Below are 20144 nucleotides of genomic sequence, written 5' to 3' on the forward strand. Positions count from 1 at the left end.
CAGATAAAAAAAAGTAATGACGAAAAAACGGTAAAATAAAGGAAAGAGGGTGAATTACCTTGGAAACCGTCGAGAGGCGTGGAGGAAGTGGAGAGACAAGTAGTTAATTCTCTCAGCTTTATATCCCATCACGTCTCGAAAACCGGAAATCAAATTTCAAACTCGCTTTAATCTAAGCCATCGATTTAATCAAAAGAAATTTACAGCCGTTCGATCAGATAAAAGTAAATATGGTTGAGATAGCTAGTAATCATGATCTCAACAAGAGAATCTAGCTTGGGCGGCTAAGTTTAGCTCCCGAGAATAACGATACCTAGTCTCGAGAGCTGGGGGCAACTGTTGGGCCCGAATATGGCCCGGTAGCTGATCTCCAAATAATAAAAGATGGTAATGGGCCGGGACAGGCCCATCGCGGGGTCAATGCCTAAAAAGAGCCGGAGGCTGAAAGCTAAGGACTCTAACTAAGGAGGTCACGACGAAGCGGAAGCTCACGTCACAACAATAAGAAGCGCAGGACCCGGTCAAAGGGAAGCTGTTGCAGATTCCACCTCAAGCGGAGAGGATCTCGGAGACCAGTTGCAAACAACCTAAAGAAGTCCAAAGCTATAAAAAGAGAAGGTCGAAGACTAAGAAGGGGATCCGGACCTACTCAGATTTTACTTAACATTCCTAAGATATAATCCTTTTTATTATCTTTGTAATCATCAAAAGAAACATCTTTGTAACCATCCCATTTTCTATTATATCAATACAAATCGAAGTTCATTCATCAAGTTCTTACGGGATTCAGCCCGCGATAATCTTTCCCTAACCTTTCTTAAACATAAACCTGATCTAAAATCTAGGTGTGAGTTTTACCCCTCACAATACTCACACCACAAAATGAGACCGACCATCTCACATACGGACGGGGTTTCAAGAGATTACTTCAGTTATGATAGCTTTGAGATATCGGAAACTCAATCAGATCAAAATGAAACACTAAATCCAGTAGAGTATCTCAATTAGAGTTTTCAAGTCTGCCTTCACATAAACTCACTCTGAAAGTTGGCGTCCCAGTTATGCTTTTACGGAACATAAATCAGAAAAAGAATTGTGCATTGGTACCCGTATGATCCTAATCCACATAGGCGAGCGCTTGCTGAAGGCAGAATTGTCACTGGATCGCATATTGGAAAAAAGATCTTTATTCCAAGAATTGTTCTTTGCATGATGAAACAAATCTACCGTTCACCTTACGTCGACGACAGTTTCCTATCAGATTGTGCTACGCAATGACAATCAACAAAAGCCAAGGTCAGAGTTTAAAAGATGACGTTTTATATCTGCCTAAACCCGTGTTCTCTCATAATCAGCTTTATCTGGCCCTATCACGTGTCACAAGCAAAGCGAGATTAACAATCATCAAAAGTGAAAATCCCCACAAGCGAAAAGTGAAGAACGTTGTTTACAAAGAGATCTTCAAAGACCTTCTTCTCCACAGAGGTACTTGCAATTAAATTAATTGATCCACATCCACCATTTTAAAAAAATTCTCCTCAGAAATAAAACTTATCGAAAGATTTACAAAGCCCGACACCACCACCGTAGGAAGCTATATACTCTTGAGAAAAACACACACGGTTCTTATGCAACTATGACAATCTGGCATCTTATTATATAACTAATCATTGTATATATAATTTTATTTAAGTTAACTAACTTAATCTTTACCTTTTGCAGGCTATTTTTCTCAAATGATTCCATCGCAACATCTTTTCTTCAGATACTTTGTTCTTTTATATACATTTTTATGATATTTAGATCTATTCAATTTGTTTTAAGACAATTTCATAGTCATCAGCAATTCATTTTTTAAATATATTACAATCATACCAAACAAAAAATATCAAAATCATAATCGACACTTAAATAAACACTTATCTGCGCGTAGCGCGGAGATTAGTTCTAGTTGTCATAATGTTTTAGTTTCATTAGCCAGCGCGTAATTTACTCTACTACATACAATTGAATGTTGAAAAAAAAAATCAACTACTGAATTATAAGTGCATTGACAATGTTGAATAACTAAAAAAAAACATGGATTCAATCTGATTGAATAAATTCAACCGGTTAGAAAGAGCAAAAAAATGATTAACAGAATCAATTTGGATCACTGTGAATTTCATCAAAAATGTTTTTTAAGACAAAATGATTAGACCAGTACAAGTGTCATACTATTTCATCCTATTTTTAAGATCAATTATTTTATATTATATAATATATCTTGTAAAAAAGTATATCAAAATTCATAACTATTATGATCAATGATAAATACTTGATTCAATTGATTTAGATATTAAAACCCCCTTTGTTGGCTGTTATATTAATATTATTATTTTTGTGTCAAATGAATCAGAAAATAAATAATTATTTAATACTCAAAACTCTACAAATTATCTTTCAAATTATTAAAATCCCAATAATGATCAATTTTCAAAAATTAAATTTTCAACCAACCCAAAATATACTAAATTTTAATTTACCACTTAATTTTTTTATATAGTTTTATATATTCTAAACTATATTCCTTATTATAGATCAATAATGCCATATTGATTCTAACTATCTCTTTATTCTTCTAAATAAACAAATAATAGAAATGTTCCAAATATTAGAACAATTGAATTTCCGAGTTTTATACGTAAACAACTATGTGCGATTATTGAGACCTAAATTTTCAAAATTAGATAAAAGGTCAAAGTAACGCAGATTTTTTAGGGGAATTCAGCCAAAAAAACCTCAACTTTGCACGAATTGCCAAAACAAACATAAACTTTTGGGCTGGTAAAAAAAACACTAAATTTTCATTGACTTCCCAATTAATTAACAATGTTTTCGTTGACTTGCTAATTTAGCACGCCGTCAGTTAATTTAACAAACGTTGAGACGACGTTGTTTTCAAATGAGATGAAACGACGTCGTTTTATATGATTTGAAAAATAAAAACAAGTAGCCCTTTGGATTCGAACTCAGGTTGGGTGGAACATTTGACAATGTGATTTACCACTAGGCTAGTGACACTTTCAATATACTTATTAACATATTTATGTAATTTGGTACTCATTGAATATAAACTTTTTTTCTAAAAACTTACAAATATCTTTAAAATTCCAAAAGATTGAAAAAAGAAATATTTTTATAAAATTAATTTTGAAATTAAAATGAAAAAAAAATTCTTAAAAAATAAAAATCTTTAAAAAAAAATTCAATTTTTTTTTAAAAAATTCAATATCTAGCTTAAAAAACGAAATTTAAGAGAAAAAAAAATATTTTATAAAAAAGAATTTAAATTTCGATTTTTAAGCTAGATATTGAATTTTTTTAATTTTTATTTTTTAAGAAAAAAAATATTATTTTTCATTTAAATTTCAAAATTAATTTTATGAAAATATTTCTTTTTTAATTTTGGAATTTTAAAGATATTTTTAAGTTTTTAGAGAATTTTTTTATATTCAATAAGTACCAAATAACATTAAATATGTTAGTAAATACATTGAAAGTGCCACTAGCCCAGTGGTAAAATACCTTGTCAAATGTCCTACCCAACCTGAGTTTGAATCCAAAGGACTACTTGTTTTTATTTTTCAAATCATATAAAATGACGTCGTTTCATCTCATTTGAAAACGACGTCGTTTTACATTAACGCCAACAATAAACGACGTTTGTTAAATTAACTGACGGCATGCTAAATTAGTAAGTTAACGAAAATATTGTTAATTAATTGGCAAGTCAATGAAAGTTTAGTGTTTTTTTGGTCAGCCCAAAAGTTCATGTTTGTTTTAGCAATTCGTGTAAAGTTGAAGTTTTGTTTGGTCGAATTCCCAATTTTTTAGTGACTCTCATAAAAGAGACATATCTCTGCGTTAGTTTTTATTCTAAGAAAACAACAGACATATAATATTCTGAGTAACACAATCTCTTATTGACTCTCATGAAAGAAACATACTGTGTGTTTCTTTTCTAGTTTTTTATTTCGAAAAACAACATGCATTTAATAGTATAAGTAATGTCATATCTCTTATTGACTCTCAAAAAAGAAATATATATATATATATTATATATATGCATTAGTTTTTATTCCAAAACAGCATATATAAATTTTTGAGTAACACATATCTTATATTGATTCTTAGAAAAGAAATGTATCTATGCGTTATTTTTTTTGTAAAATGTTAATCTTTTTTAAATGTTAATATGAAACTGTTTTGGGTAAATTTTTTAATTTCACTAATTTCCACCGCAAATACAAACATTTCTCCTATGCATAAGTTTTGTTCAAAAAAAGAACAACAGACATATAATACTTTGAGTAACGCATCTCTTTTTTTTAAAATCTTTTTAACAACTTAAATTTATTGATTATATAATAAACAAACTATCCAAATACATACACAATAATAAAAAAATAGACCAAAAGAAATAGGTTGAGAGAAATTCTTTTGAAAGATCCTTAGTAGAGTATTAACTCCATTGATTTTCTTGTGATCTTTTAATTTTTATTATAGTGGCCTTACTCCATTTTAGGTCTATAGTCAATTTATTGGTTCAGGCATAAGAAATAAAGACCGGATAGTAAGAGCATGCCCATCAGTAAAATTTCCCTTCCCGATTTCCTATGCAACTGTTTTAATTATTTTAATTTTTTTTTTTTCGTTTGAATTTTCCCAAAAAAAAAAAAAAGTAATAGCCTAACCTATCGCGGGCCGCCATGTGTTGTGGGACCCGCAGAATAGTGACGACTCGGTATCACTCCAATCAGCGCCCAGAGTTCATCTCCTCTTCTTTATTATATTATTATTTTTTCTTAAAAAACGTGTGAACTCCCTTTTAAAACCCCTAATGTGCATGCTCTAAGGCAATCTCTTATTGTCTCTCAGAAAGAAAGAAAAAACATAGCTATAATTTAGTTTTTATTCCAAAAAAGACATATAATCTCAAATTATTAAAACTTATAAATATTAGTATAATGTATGATCAATATTGCATTTTTACAAAAAGTAAAACTTAGATCTATAAGGCTTTGAATGACTGCAGGCCCTTGTAATGATCACTCACCCTTTCAACCACGACAGCCTCGTAGTTCTTTGTCCCAACACCACCATTCTTTGCCGCGATGGTCAGACTGTATATCATCCCGGAAACCACTTGCTGCTTTCCCTCGACGATCTTCACGAGCACAAGACTCGACGTAGTTTGCTTGTTATGCTCGTCAACTGCAAACTGGCGACCGCTTGGATGTTCGGATCCGATAAATCTTTGATCGGCTGCCAGCCACCGAGATTACCTTCCACGACGGAGAGGAGAGGGAGGAGGATAAGAGAGAGACAGATCAAATACTTCATCATTTTTGTTTTTGTTTTTGTTCTTTATCTCTTGTTTTTTTTGTCTTTCTCAAGTTTTAATGGTGTCGTGAGTTTTATAGATGATTCAAGAAATTAACTGAGAGCCCAATGGTTTTACGCGGCGACAAGTGTATCGTCTTTTACACAGACAAATGGATTCATCCTACGTGGCGTGAGATAAATACATCTGATAGAGTCAACCTTTGATGTCCCCCAACTACCGTTAGAGATGGCAATTGGGCTCTTCCGTCCCGTCCCGTCCCGAACCGCTGCGGGTTCGACTTCTGGCGGTACACGGCGGGCCTGTCCCGCGCGGGATGCGGTCCTCAAACTTGCTGCCCAATCCCGTACCGCGAAATATGCAGGTCTTCGCGGACCGTCCCGCGGGACATCGAATATTACATTGCTTATTTCTACATGCACAAACAAATATAGACATAAATTGATTTTCATCTTGCACATGATCGAGTATACTCTTATAAGATCAATACATTAAGCTTATACAAAACAAATGTATTTATTATCATTTATGATGGCTTGAAGAAGCTCTACCAGTGCAGATTAGAGGAGCTTGGGAGACCAGAAGCATCATCGACACTGAAACCACTATCAATGGAGTTCCATAGTGTCTAATCTCTCTCTCTCCCTCTCTCTCTCTCTCTCTCTCTCACTCTCTCTCTCTCTCTCTCTCTCTCATGTGAAAGCATAAATGGAGACTTAGGATTGCCGCAAAATCCTGCGGTTTAACCCATCCCGCTTTCGACCCGTCCCATTTTGAGCCCATCCCGTTTTGAACCCGTCCCGCTTTGAGCCCGTCCCGCGAGGCCCGCAATTTTGCGGGCTTGTCAAATGGAGGCTCAATCCCGCCCCGCAGCAAGTCTTTATGGGCCAGGCCCGCGGTCCAGGTCTTTGATTGCCATCCCTAACTACCGTCGAAGAGTAATGGAGTGAATTATTATTGGCAGAGCATTAAATGGGTTTAGATTTGTTGATTTGGGCCAACGTGGAATCGCGTCGGGTAGACAGATCCTACGACGTGGTTTACTTCATAATATTGGGAAAAAACTTATGAACGGTTCAAAATCATAGTCCTAATTTAAAGACACAGTCAGAGAAGATTTTTTTTAGAACAAGGTGAAGTATATGTAAACCTACCTACTTTTTTAACCTTTTTGGTAAACCCACCTACTATCTTCCCACTTTCTTTATTGAAAAATTGCACTATATAACCAAAAAAATTGCATTGTATAGCACAAAATAAAACGATAATTAACTCTATGACCAATTGACTTATTTTTTACATATATATAGTGTATTTTATGTAATATTGCTATTAACCCTTTCATATGACTGGTTCAACCTACAAAAAAAAAATATATTATTAATTAGTTATTGTAAAAATAACGAACATAATTATCTTTTTGTTTCTTTTTTTTGTTGTTCTGTATTTTGATCTCTCGTTGATAACTACATATAAATTTCTCGTTGATAACTACATATAAATTTTTGGTTTGTCTGCTTTAATCACCACCATCTATACAATGAGAACTACCTTCACCATCAATTTTTGTTCGTTTTCGCCAGAATCGCCACCGTCTTTTCCTCACATCTCACCACTATCTATTCTTCTCTTAGATCTTCTGTACCAACATCAAAATTACTTCCTCTATGGCATGATACATGTACTATCTTTACCGTTACTGCCACATACACTTTTCTTTTGTCTCTGTGAGGTACCAAAAATTGATCGGAGAAGATGAACAACTTATTGTGTTCTATACTATTATATACATATAGAATAGGAACAAAATATGTATTATGTGTATTAGAAAGGGAGACATGCTCCATAGCTTGAAAAACAACGGGAAGACGTGAGAACCAAAATGACCCTAAAATCCAAACGAAAACAAAACAAATAAAACTATCAAAAGTCAATGAAGCTTGAAAGATCATAGCCTTCTTTGTATCTGATGAGACAGAGGAAAGTTGCATAACGACTCATATCAGCGAGCAATCGTAGCTGCTCCCTCCTGAATGAGGCCCGGTTCTGCCCGAATACATGAGATACATCGGCATGGGGCCCATGAATTGTACATCTTTTAAAGCCTATTTTTCTGTTGTTGTTAGTAAAAAAAATATAACATACTAATATGGATCCTTTGTGCCAAAAAAAACATGGATCCTAAAACGTATTTCAAACATATCAGAAAATAAAATTTGATTTTTCTCTTCTTAATTATATACTAGATTCTGATACATCCTTCAAATAACGGATATATTTTTGTTTAATTTTTTTTTGAAATTTTTAATTTTTATATTTGATTTTTTATAATTGTTTTTATTTTTAAAACTAATTTAATTTGATAAAATAATCTATTAAATAAATATAATACATAACTGAATATAAAATTTATCAATAAGTCGTGTTCATATTTTAATAGAATAGAAAAGTAAATAGAAAATCAAATTTTAAATTGATAGACATGTATTACTTTTAAAAAATTATAATTTACTGTAAATTAATTTTTCAATTCTATTTATTTAAAGTCCATAATTTTAATTTTGTATCGGACCGGCACTGCAGGCTGAATGAAGGAAGAAAGACAGAAGGAACCCTCTCTAGCAATGTATCTAATTTAACGTTTATATGTCTTTGAGTTTAAAGAAGTATTCAACATTTTTCAAACAATGCAAGCACAATTGGACCTATATATGGATGAACATAGACTAGACCTGTAGTATTTTACAAATATAAATGTTTTAAGCTACCAGGATAACAATGGACATTGTCATAATGTTTTAGTTTCATTAGCCAGCGTGTAATTACTCGACTACATACAATTGACATGTTGAGAAAAAAAAAATCAACTATTGGATAAGTGCATTGACAATGTTGAATAACTAGAAAAAACATGGATTCAATCTGATTGAATAAAATTCGATCGGTTAAAAGAGCAAAAAAGTGATTAACAGAATCATTTTGGATCACTGTGAATTTCATCAAAATGTTTTTTAAGACAAAATGATTAGACCAGTACAAGTGTCATATTATATAATTGACTATAATTTTATAATTTTTTATTTCATCCTATTTTTAAGATCAAGTATTTTATATCAAATAAATATATCTTGTAAATACGTATATCAAAATTCATAACTCTTATGTTCTATGATAAATACTTGATTCAATTGATTTAGATATTAAAACCCCATTGTTGGCTGTTATATTAATATTATTCTTTTTTGTAAAATTAATCAGAAAAATAAATAATTATTTAATATTCAAAACTCTTCAAATTATCTTTGTAGAATTATCAAAATCCCAATAACGATCAATTTCAGAATTAAATTTTCAACCAAACCCAAAATATACTAAATTTTAGTTTACCACTAAATTTACATATAGTTTCGTCTATTCTAAACTATAATCCTTATTATAGATCAATGATATCATATTCATTTTAATTATCTCTTTATTCTTTTAAATCAACGAATAATAGAAATATTCCAAATATTAGAACAATTGAATTTCTGAATTTTCTATGCAAACAACTCTATGCGATTTCTAAAGGTCAAAGTAACGCAGATTTCTTATTGGCTCTCAGAAAAGAAACATATCTATGTGTTAGTTTTTATTCTAGAAAACAACATACATATACTATTTTGAGTAACACAATCTCTTATTGACTCTCAGTAAAGAAACATATGTTTTTTTTGTTCAAAAAAAGAAGATATGTTTCTTTTTTAGTTTTTATTCCAAAAAAACAATATGCATATAATACTATGAGTAATGTCATATCTCTTATTGAATCTCAAAAAGAAACATATATACGTTATTTTTTATTCCAAAAAACAACATATATAATATTTTTGAGTAACGCATATCTTATATTGATTCTTAGAAAAGAAATGTACCTATGCATTATTCTTTTTTTGTAAAATGTTAATCTATTTTTTAAAATGTTAACATGAAACTGATTTGTGTAAATTTTTTAATTTCACTAATTTCCACCGCAAATACAAACCCTTCTCCTATGCGTAAGTTTTGTTCAAAAAAAAAGAACAACAGACATATAATATTTTGAATAACGCATCTCTTTTTTTATCTTTTTAACAACTTAAATTTATTGATTAGATAATAAACAAACTATCCAAATACATACAGAATAATAAAAATAATAGACCAAATGAAATAGGTTGAGAGAAATTCTTTTGAAAGATCCTTAGCAGAGTATTAACTCCATTGATTTTCTTGCGATCTTTTAATTTGTATTATATTGGCCTTACTCCATTTTAGGTTTATAGTCAATTTATTGATTCAATCATAAGAAATAAAGACCGGACAGTAAGGCATATCTCTTATTGTCTAGCAGAAAAAAACATAGCTATAATTTAGTTTTTATTCCAAAAAAAGACATATAATCTCAAATTATTAAAACTTATAAATATTAGAATAATGTATGATCAATATTGCGTTTTTACAAAAAGTAAAACTTAGATCTATAAGGCCTTGAATGACTGCAGACCCTTGTAATGATCACTCACCCTTTCAACAACGACAGCCTCGTAGTTCTTTGTCCCAGCACCACCATTCTTTGCAGCGATGGTCAGACTGTAAATCATCCCGGCAACCACTTGCTGCTTTCCCTCGACGATCTTCACGAGCACAAGACTCGACGTAGTTTGCTTGTTATGCTCGTCAACCGCAAACTTGGCGACCGCTTGGATGTTCGGATCCGATAAATCTTTGATCGGCTGCCAGCCACCGAGATTACCTTCCACGACGGAGAGGAGAGGGAGGAGGATAAGAGAGAGACAGATCAAATACTTCATCATTTTTGTTTTTGTTTTTGTTCTTTATCTCTTGTTTTTTTTTGTCTTTCTCAAGTCTTAATGGTGTTGTGGGTTTTATAGATGATTCAAGAAATTTACTGAGAGCCCAATGGTTTTACGCGGCAACAAGTGTATCGTTTTTTACACTGACAAATGGATTCATCCTACGTGGCGTGAGATAAATACATGTGATAGAGTCAACCTTTGATGTCCCCCCACCTACCGTCGAAGAGTAATGGAGTGAATTATTATTGGCAGAGCATTAAATGGGCTTAGATTTGTTGATTTGGGCCAACGTGGAATCGTGTCGGCTAGACAGATCCTACGACGTGGTTTACTTCATAATCTTGGGAGAAAACTTATGAACGGTTCAAAATCATAGTCCTAATTTAAACACACAGTCAGAGAAAAAAAAATTTAGAACAAGGTGAAGTATATGTAAACCCACCTACTTTTTTTTTACTTTTTTGGTGAACAAAAAAAAAGATGACTCCACCTCCTATTTTCTCATTTTCTTTATTGGAAAATTGCTCTATATAATAAAAAAAAATTGCACTGTATAGCACAAAATAAAACGATAATTAACTCTATGACCAATTGACCTATTTCTCACCTATATATAGTGTATTTTATGTAATATTACTGTTATACCCTTTCATATGATCGATTCAACCTATAAGAAAAACAAAATATATTATTAATTAGTTACTCTAAAGATAATGAACATAAACATTATCTTTTTTTTTCTCTTCTTTGTTGTTCCGTATCTTGATTTCTCGTTGATAACTACACATAAATCTTTGGTTACCCTGCTTTAATCACCACCATCTATACAATGAAAATTACCTTCACCTTCGATTTTTGTTCGTTTTCGCCAGAATCGCCACCATCTTTTCCTCACATCTCACCACTATCTATTATTTTCTTAGATCTACTGTACCAACAACAAAATTACTTCCTCTATCGCATGATACATGTACTATCTTTACCGTTACAGCCACATACACTTCTTTTTTGTCTCCGTGAGGTACCAAAAATTGATCGGAGAAGATGAACAACTTATTGTGTTCTATACTATTATATACATATAGAATAGAAATAAAATATGTATTATGTGTTCTTTATGAAGAAAGCAAATAATTTCAGAAACTCATATCAAAGAAGTAGGTGGAGCAACTATAGTCACAACTAAGAAGACGATGAAGCAGAGGCAAGACCCTGATTACATAATCAAGGTCGGTAAAGATGAAACCTATGAAGACAAGATCATGTATTATGTAAATAGAATATACATTTATATACTATTTTATATAAGATCTCAATGTATTATGTATTGAACAGCTAAATGTGACTAAGTCTCTAATACTAGAAAACAATTTATAGATTATATTTGGGTTCATAAGATCCTAATTAAGGTTTAGATTTACTAAGTATGGGTTTGAGTGGATTTGGAGTCCTATGCTATTTAGACGATATGGTATAGAACTTGGATTCATATTTATATAGTATGCAAGCGTGTAGTGTTAGTGCTATTACATAATCAAAGTCAGTGAAGACGAAACCTACGAGGACAAGATCCATACTATGTATTATGTATATAGAATATACATTTATATACTATTTTATATAAGATATATATTATGTATTATGTATTGAACAAGTAAATGTGACTTTAAGTCTCTAATATTAGAAAACAATTCATAGATTGAATTTTGGTTCATAGGATCATATCTGGGATTTAGATTTAGTAAGTACATGTTTGAGTGGATTTGGAGTCATGTGTTATTTAGACGATATGGTATAGAAAATTTGGATTCATATTTATATAGTACACAAAGGTGTGGTGTTAGTGCCATTACGTGGACTGATAATTAATAGTGGAGTTTTTACAATAGACAACTTCATCTACTTTTCGTCTCTTTCACCGGCTATTGGCACAACATGAGGGTATAACCTGCTGAAAATAGGTAAAATGTTAGTTAGTTATGTCAAAAAAACGACACACACTTAATTTCCATTAGTATTTTGTATATTGAGCAAATTCTCCATTCTTTATTCACTGACGAGGGCTAGAGATCCCAAAGAAACGATTTAATCGTCAGTGCTTCTTATTTTTAAATGATCTTTTTGATAGTTGATATGAAAAGTCTATAAATGTTTTGCTTCTCTCTGCTGAGGCTTTCTCTAATCTTTGTGTAGTGAGACTTGCTCCTGAGGAGACGTCAATTTAACTGGCTGGTTTTGAGCAGAATGCTATCTCGGTTATAGGTATGAAGACAAAGATACCGGTACGTTGACCGATTTTGCCATATGCTCTGGTGATCATCTCTTGGTGCTTGCTCACTGCTGTTACAATAGTCTCTACAATATTAATGACATATGTAAGACATGGAGAGTAGAATGAGAGTAACCTCTACCCACTTGTGTTTTCTTTTCCTAGACAAACAGTTTTGGGTTGTCTTTTGTGTTTATAAATAGTTACAGAGAGTTTTCCCTTTCACACACATGTTCTTGCCAAGCGTTTCCCAGACATTACAGCCCCATTTGCCTGTCCTAATTGTCACGGAGGCCCCCGAAGGTTACACAACTAGTTATTTTTTTTGTCTTGGTTGTTTACTGTTTCGTTAAGTCTGTAATGGAGTTGTGGTACATTTGAACACAGTTTGCATTTGATACGAACCCAGAGTTAGTTAGAGTTCTGTCTTGTGAGCCAGCTACTGTTTGTCCCACTCATTGTCTTTAGTATTTACCCCGTTAATTGTGGAAAACTAGAACCTCTTTTTTTTTTAACTTCTAATACTAGAGTTAGTAATGGACGTCAGGCAGACAGACTTAAATGGAGTTGTTTTGTTGAGTGTGCAGAAGTGTTGGACCAATTTAAGTATCAGTTCTGTTGCTTGTGTTCTCATGATAAAGACCATATATAGGATTCCAGTTCGGTACGTGAAGAAAGTATTCATACAGTTGGTAGTTCCCTTAGTAGATACGTATGAAATGGCTTCATGCGTAAAGTTTTTTCTAAAACTACTTAGAGCTAAAATGGTGGTGAAGAGTTCGTTCTAAAGTAAAGCACATTCCACATGAAATACAGCATACTACAAGGGAGAAGTGCAGCTTGTTTGTTTTATGTAACGAAAGAAAGAGAGAACAAGAGAAGTTGGTAATGACGTAACGAATAATTCAAGAGTGTCATTACAATCACCAGCATGGTGGATGCATATGCATATAACAGTGTGGTGATCATCATGATGTATAGAGATTGAGTAATTTAGGCTTTCTCGTTGTGGATGGGAGGCTTACGATGAGGCTGAGGATAATCCATGACCACTACTTCTCCCCCTGTCTCGACGCCACCCAGTACCCTCTTCCTCCCTCCACCGTTGACGGATTCTTGTACTGAAGAAGCAACCTTGTGAATCTTGTGATGATGCTTGTGAAGCCCTAGACGACGAGCATTAGCACATCCAACATTAGATGACAAAAGCAGCAGAATGAGACAGAACGCCATCATAAAGCCGTTCCTAACAGAGCAAGACATGACCTCTCTATTTCCTGAGACACTTATATTTATACTGTGACTATATGTAGAGAGATGAGATCAAAGAGGAATATAGTTTTGAAATGTTTCAAGTGTAAGTGTAAGAGAAGAGAAGAGGGAAGGAGTATTTGTAGTGAGAAGAAAGTTAATGGAGAGAGTAAAGAGAGTAAGACAAGCATTGAATGCAGGTGGTGGGGGTCCTTCATCACCATAACATGCTCTTGTTCCTCTCTTGTTCTTTTACCATCTCTCTTGTCCATTTTTCAAACACAGTGTGTCTTGATCGGCCAAACCTTTTTGTCTACTTGAAAGTCTTCGTATGGGGTCAATCTCCCTCATTTTTCAATCTTCTATTACCAAACCTTATACTTACCCCATCATTGTTGTATCAACGGCAGTTTATTTAGATATATGTAGCATATAACACAGTAGTTTGACGTAAAATTCCTAAGTCCTACACTCCTACTCGATGACACTCATCTTCTTATTATCATGACACTATTAGCCATACATTGAGATGATAGCATCCACATCTATTTCAGTTAACAGATACTCAGTATCAGATGTCTTTTGGACAACACACTCTTTAGATATGAATCCTTTGGTCGAGTAATTATCTTTTCCTAAGGACACAACCGCGTGTCTAATGTTCCACATGACTGGTTGGAAATTAATGTCTCGAATGAGAGAATCTTTGAGGATCGTTCATAAATAGATAAACCGATTGACAAATAAACATGAAGAAGCAAAAAAATCAACATGGAAAGAGTAAAAGTTAGTAGAACAAGGCAACATGGTCCGACCGTCTCCGTCAACGACAATGTGGGACCTTTTGTACCATAAACGTCCATTGCTGTTCTATACAGTTGGGCTTGTTAGACTTTTTTTGGCCTCCGTAACTTCTATGGCACATCACGGCATCATGTTATGTCGGCTTATCGAGTGAAAGTCGATCAAAAACACAATCAAGTCGTGAGAAAGTAGGTTTCGAGATTTTATATACATTATTTTTATGTTCTCTGTACACATTAAGTTCTTGGAAAAGTAGTGCATATAACTAATAAGAAGATATGAAATACTCGGCGATATAATAAGTAAAAGAGAAACGAAATATCCAGCAAGAGATCTTCTATGGAGATCCAAATGTGTTCTCTCCGCTGTAAGTGACATAGAGGAAGCCATCATCATCCTTTTTCTCTTCGTACACAGCCGACATTAGTGCACCTACCAAAAGTAGATGTTAGAACGATCTTTAAGAAGTCTTGAATATACAGTAGATGTTAACAACCTGTTGGAGGAAGAACATTGTCCACAAAGATAAAGATAGCCTTCTCTGCACTCAGTTTGATTCTTTTGCGAATGACATACACGAACTGCCCCACTGTCAAATCAGCTGGGACTAGGTATCTGCATCCAGGAAAAAAATCACAAGTCAGGTCCGAGGGAGATGTACATTGATTAACAGTAATCAAATATGCTTTACTTTTTCTTGTCGATGGTTGGTATATCACTCTTCTCACCCTTCTCAACAATCACCTGGATCCCACCCACACAAATACAAAAAAAAAGTGTGGAGATCATCACTCAAGTGTCACTTTTTAAGTAAACCAAATAAAATCATTAAGCAAATCAACCCATTAATTAAGTCGTAAGTGTTAACGAGAAGTAGTTGTTAAAATCAACATAACAAAAGAGCTTAAGCTCAGGGTAACAAAAAAGGATCAGTCCAAAACATTGAAAACGAGATAGTATTCTAAAATCACAAATGAATTTGGGTATGTAAAAACAATGAGCACTCACCGGAATCCTATCTGGATATTTCTCTCTAATCCGAGCAGCCTCTGCACTTCTCTTCTCTGAAGGTTCCGAAATACAGAACCATCATTAGATCCAAAAGCAAAGTTTTATTGAAAATCAAACACTAAACTAAGAGAACAAAAGGTATGATCCAAACCTAGGTCATGCTCTTCCTTGAACGTGCTCTTTGCCATTCTTTCCACTCCCTACATATATACATTAACAACCCCCAATCAGACAACCTTCAAAACTTACAAGTCTTACATACGCATCAAACCGAGACAGCGGTACAAAACAGCAGATTTTTTAATCTGTCTACCACTCGATCATGTCTTAAATCCCAAAGAAAAGAAGCAAATTTTCAGAAACCCCTCTTTTTTTTTTTTGTCACAAGACATAGAGACTCTCCTTAAAGCCTAAATCGATTGATCAACTTAGAAACATAATCTAAAACAAAGTAGAAGATCGCAATAAGGTAAAAGAAGCTCCCATGATCGAACCTGTTGTAAGAGACAGACACGAAGCCTTCCTGCGGATCAGACACACTTTCCTAGAGCTCAACACAATTTAACAAACAGAATATCCTAGAAAAACGCAAATTAAGCAACCTACTAAAATTCTGCTAACCATTTTAAAAAATTACGATAAGGATAAAAGATTGTATACAGATGGAGCACGATAATATCTAAACATCTCAGCTAACGTGGGACGCTTCGAATAGAATCTGACGGTACATGTTCGTTAATATTTAGAGGCTTAATCGTAACCATCCATATTAATGACAAGTGTCCGAGGAAGCTACTGCACCTAAACATTGCCTCGAAGAAAAAAGATAAAAAAGACTCGGATATGATGCCGGGATCACGGTTCGTTTTATGACGTATTTACCCCTAACATGCCGGTTTAGTTAGATTTGGGCCCATTATGGGCCTTACAAATAAATATTGAAGGGGCCGGGCCATTAAAGTATCCGTATACAAGTAAGTCCAAATAGAACACTACCACACCCGTATTTTGACCTGAAACTTCTCTCGCCGGTGTGGTAGTAGAGCGAGAGCGAAGGGATGGGGATAATGAAGAGCTGCGTCGTGTTCGTGATGGGAACGGCTTATGGGGTATACGTGGCGCAGAATTACGACGTTCCCGATATAAAGAAGCTGACAAACACAGTTCTCGTCATCATCGAGCATATCGAAAAGAATCATCGCAAACCCAAGAAGGACGATGTCGTTTGATTTTGATCTCGGTTTTGCCCATCTCAATTTGTTTCCTTTTCTCTTTTTTGGTACTATTTCATAAATTATTAACCCCTTTTGATCGGGATTTTACTGTATAATTTAGGGATTATTATTTGGTTTGATTTGAAAATTGAAGAGTATGTATACAGAAGAGAGAATTGAGATTTCACTGTGGCAAAGCTTCAGACCAATTGAGTTTTTTTTTCAAAATTTCTTATTTAAGTTCTGTTTATGGTCAGTGCAAATCCTAGATAGGCAATAATTAGATCAATTCAAAAATTAGTCGAAGGAGTTTTGTGCTCTCTGCTTCTTTTCAACGATTTTCTCTGAGCATTATCTGTCACACTTGCCTCGCTTGGAGTTGTTTGCAATTTGTGAGTGTTGAATGTGACTTTAAGTCCATTGTAGAGACAAGCCTTGGTGGTGTGGACAAATATATACTTGGAATTCTTTAGCTTTCTTCATCCGTGATTGATGTCTTTCTTTGAATCCACGCAAGTCTTATGTTTCTCTTTAGGGGAGTTTTCAGTTACCACTTATATTATGGACTTTTCGACTGCATCTCTCATATTTCCCAACATTTTAATTTGAGATCACTGGCTAAATGCTTCTTCTTTGAGGAAGAAGCAATTCAGATGGCAGAATATAATACAAATGTACCTCTTCTTCTGAAAACATCTATCGGATGGTTTCATTTGCTTTGTAGATCAGATAGAGTCCACATGAGCAAGAGATCCAAGTGAAACCCTCCAATTCTCTAATAAGCTTATGCCTTTTTTGACAAAACTCTCTTCTTCTTAATCGAAGTCCACCAAAATTATTACTCATAAACAGTCTGGAACTATCATATATGCTGCGAAGACCATCTGTAAAAAGAAGCATTCCGAGGATTTTGACTCAAATTCCCAATTTATATTGACCGTGACTAAACCAAACTTTAACTTGTACTATATTTCTGACTAAGCTTCCAATTTATTTTCCCAACTGCACTTACCTCCAAAATTTATACTCTCATCCCGTTTTAAACCAACTTAGTGAATGTTTTGTATTTTATGAACTTAAGTTTTTACCTTCTTTTCAAAAGAATCGTGTTCATAAAATGCCATGCCAGAACATTAGCTACACGTTACACATAACATGCAGACGCGGAGGACTGTTTTTGTTCGTCACTTGTCACGCCCTTCAAACACCTAATAGCTTCTCTCTCACAGCACACACATAGAATCACATGCTTGCATGCATTGTTTGTTACACGTGATCGCCATGCAATATCTCCTTTCTCACCTATAAATTAACTCATCCGCTTCACTCTTTACTCAAACCAAAACTCATCAATACAAGCAAGGTTGAAAAAAACATACTCAAATGGCGAACAAGCTCTTCCTCGTCTCGGCCACTCTCGCCTTCTTCTTCCTTCTCACCAACGCCTCCATCTACAGGACGGTCGTCGAGTTCGACGAAGACGATGCCACGAACCCAGCCGGCCCATTTAGGATTCCAAGATGCAGGAAGGAGTTTCAGCAAGCACAACACCTGAGAGCTTGCCAGCAATGGCTCCACAAGCAAGCAATGCAGGTCCGTGGTGGTCCTAGCTTGGCCCTCGATGGTGAGTTTGACTTTGAAGATGACATGGAGAACCCCCAGAGACCGCCTCTACTCCAGCAGTGCTGTAACGAGCTCCACCAGGAAGAGCCACTTTGCGTTTGCCCAACCTTGAAGGGAGCATCCAAAGCGGTTAAACAGCAAATCCAACAACAACAGGGACAGCAGCAAGCACATCAGCGAATGGTTAGCCGTATCTACCAGACCGCTACCCACTTACCTAGAGTTTGCAACATCCCCCAAGTTAGCGTTTGTCCCTTCCAGAAGACCATGCCTGGTCCCTACTACTAGATCCCAAACGAAACCCTCGAATGTATGAGTGTGGTTTGTCCATACATGTCAACATCACACCTCATTGCGTGTTTCCTAATATGTAAGGTTTTATCTAGGATGTTTGAGGCTAATGTAAAAATTAGCACTACTCCATAATAAAAGAGAGTCTCTTAATGTTTAATTTACTCGTACATAGGCTTCTAACGGCAAGCCAAACATCGTTCAAACTGCTCTATGACCGTTTTCCCTCCATCAGTTACAATAGATTTTAAATTGCTTTTATTCTCGGCATCGGCGTGGAGAATTAATTAGCGGTGTGTCTCTATATTGACGACTACAAATTTGCAACTAGTTCTAGCTTGTTTTCAACTATTAGAAGAGCATTTTACATGAACTCAACGTGTTAATTAATTAGCTCTTTGTTATCCACAAGAAATAACACATGCATGATCAAGAGGAAGAGACATGGACAAAGTAAAATTTACATTGACAACGGTTTCTTTTTCTCCTCTCTTCTTCCCTATCTTCATATATTGTCTACGCTCTCGAGCTACACGCCTACACCTCTCTCTCCCTTTTACCCAAGTACCAAATTTTTCTGCTAGTCACCAACGTACTAATCCATCGCTAGAGCTACATAAAACCCAACCAAGTTTCTCTCTACAAATCCACAGCCACCACATCAGCCGCCATTATCCCTTTGTTTGCTAGAGCTACATAGCAGACAAGTCCCTTAATTTGTCTGAGATGCAAATGGTTACACAATAAAAGGAATCTTTGGGTGAATTTGACACTTCATCAAATGGTTATCATTTAAAATTAAAAAAAAAACATTTGCAAATAATTCAATTAACTCTCTGTTAAAAAAAAACTAAATTTGTTAAGATTGATGTTTTTGTTATAAATGGTAACCTTCTGGTGTAATGCCTCAATTGATGTTTTTATTTTGATGAAGTAGTGCACGTTTGATAAAAAAAACTGTTATTATTAAAGCAGTAGACACGAGTAATGAAATTGAGTGTAGTTGATTTGTTTAGTCTCTCATTTTTCGATTTATTGGTACGGTTTTAGCTCTACTTTGTTGAACTACATTGCAACCAAGCACTCTTGAGGAGTGAGGGCATCAAATCGGTTACGGATCAGGACTGGATAAGCTGTCCTAGAAAAAGACAAGATTGCTTTTTCTTTTGCTTGTGTACTGGTCTCTGCTCCAGCTGGTTTGTCGTGAGTAAGCAAAGGAGAAGAAGACCGTTGAAACTGATTCTGATTTGAAATCGGATTGGGCTTCTTTGACTTGTTGAGGCCCATCATTTTCAGACTTTGTTGGGCTTTCGCTAATATTAGACTCTTTTTTGAGTAATGAAATTGAGTGTTGATTTGTTTTTTTTTTTTTTTCTGAAACACGAGTGTTTTTTTTTTTTTTTTTTTTAAAAAAAATAACAAATCAACACTCGTGTGTGTTGAAACACGAGTGTTGA

The 20144-nt window shown here is 34.4% G+C and overlaps 5 protein-coding genes, 1 long non-coding RNA gene and 1 pseudogene across 6 annotated transcripts; 3 read left to right on the forward strand and 4 right to left on the reverse strand.

Annotated features, from left to right (window-relative positions):
• Positions 1–4936: 4936 nt before the first annotated feature.
• LOC108841031 (cysteine proteinase inhibitor 4-like) lies at positions 4937–5490 on the reverse strand (annotated as a pseudogene).
• Positions 5491–9767: 4277 nt separating this feature from the next.
• Positions 9768–10298, reverse strand: LOC108839400 (cysteine proteinase inhibitor 4). Its single transcript, XM_018612169.2, has one exon. The coding sequence runs from the start codon at positions 10219–10221 to the stop codon at positions 9886–9888; it is 336 nt and encodes a 111-aa protein (XP_018467671.2). The 5' UTR covers positions 10222–10298; the 3' UTR covers positions 9768–9885.
• Positions 10299–10885: 587 nt separating this feature from the next.
• LOC108829603 (uncharacterized) lies at positions 10886–12722 on the forward strand. Its single transcript, XR_001946012.2, has 2 exons — positions 10886–12185; positions 12418–12722. It is a non-coding gene; the product is annotated as an uncharacterized LOC108829603 (long non-coding RNA).
• Positions 12723–13258: 536 nt separating this feature from the next.
• LOC108829592 (uncharacterized) lies at positions 13259–14057 on the reverse strand. The gene is given in 2 exon segments (XM_018603226.2): positions 13259–13879; positions 13882–14057. Coding segments are annotated over 2 exon segments (528 nt in total). The 5' UTR covers positions 14017–14057; the 3' UTR covers positions 13259–13486.
• Positions 14058–14726: 669 nt separating this feature from the next.
• On the reverse strand, positions 14727–16206 carry LOC108824822 (autophagy-related protein 8f). The gene is made up of 6 exons (XM_018598204.2): positions 16054–16206; positions 15711–15759; positions 15557–15612; positions 15240–15292; positions 15045–15163; positions 14727–14980 (listed from the first exon to the last, which is right to left on the reverse strand). The coding sequence occupies exons 2-6, from the start codon at positions 15745–15747 to the stop codon at positions 14886–14888; spliced, it is 360 nt and encodes a 119-aa protein (XP_018453706.1). The 5' UTR covers positions 15748–15759; positions 16054–16206; the 3' UTR covers positions 14727–14885.
• A 340-nt stretch (positions 16207–16546) lies between these two features.
• LOC108824828 (uncharacterized) lies at positions 16547–16970 on the forward strand. The gene has a single exon (XM_018598210.2). It carries the CDS (start codon positions 16618–16620, stop codon positions 16786–16788), a length of 171 nt encoding a protein of 56 aa, XP_018453712.1. The 5' UTR covers positions 16547–16617; the 3' UTR covers positions 16789–16970.
• A 1126-nt stretch (positions 16971–18096) lies between these two features.
• Positions 18097–18847, forward strand: LOC108824816 (napin-2). Its single transcript, XM_018598197.2, has one exon. It carries the CDS (start codon positions 18157–18159, stop codon positions 18682–18684), a length of 528 nt encoding a protein of 175 aa, XP_018453699.1. The 5' UTR covers positions 18097–18156; the 3' UTR covers positions 18685–18847.
• The last annotated feature ends 1297 nt before the right edge of the window (positions 18848–20144 follow it).

This window comes from Raphanus sativus, chromosome 2 (genome assembly GCF_000801105.2).
Source record: "Raphanus sativus cultivar WK10039 chromosome 2, ASM80110v3, whole genome shotgun sequence".
In the NCBI taxonomy this organism is placed as follows: Eukaryota; Viridiplantae; Streptophyta; class Magnoliopsida; order Brassicales; family Brassicaceae; genus Raphanus; species Raphanus sativus.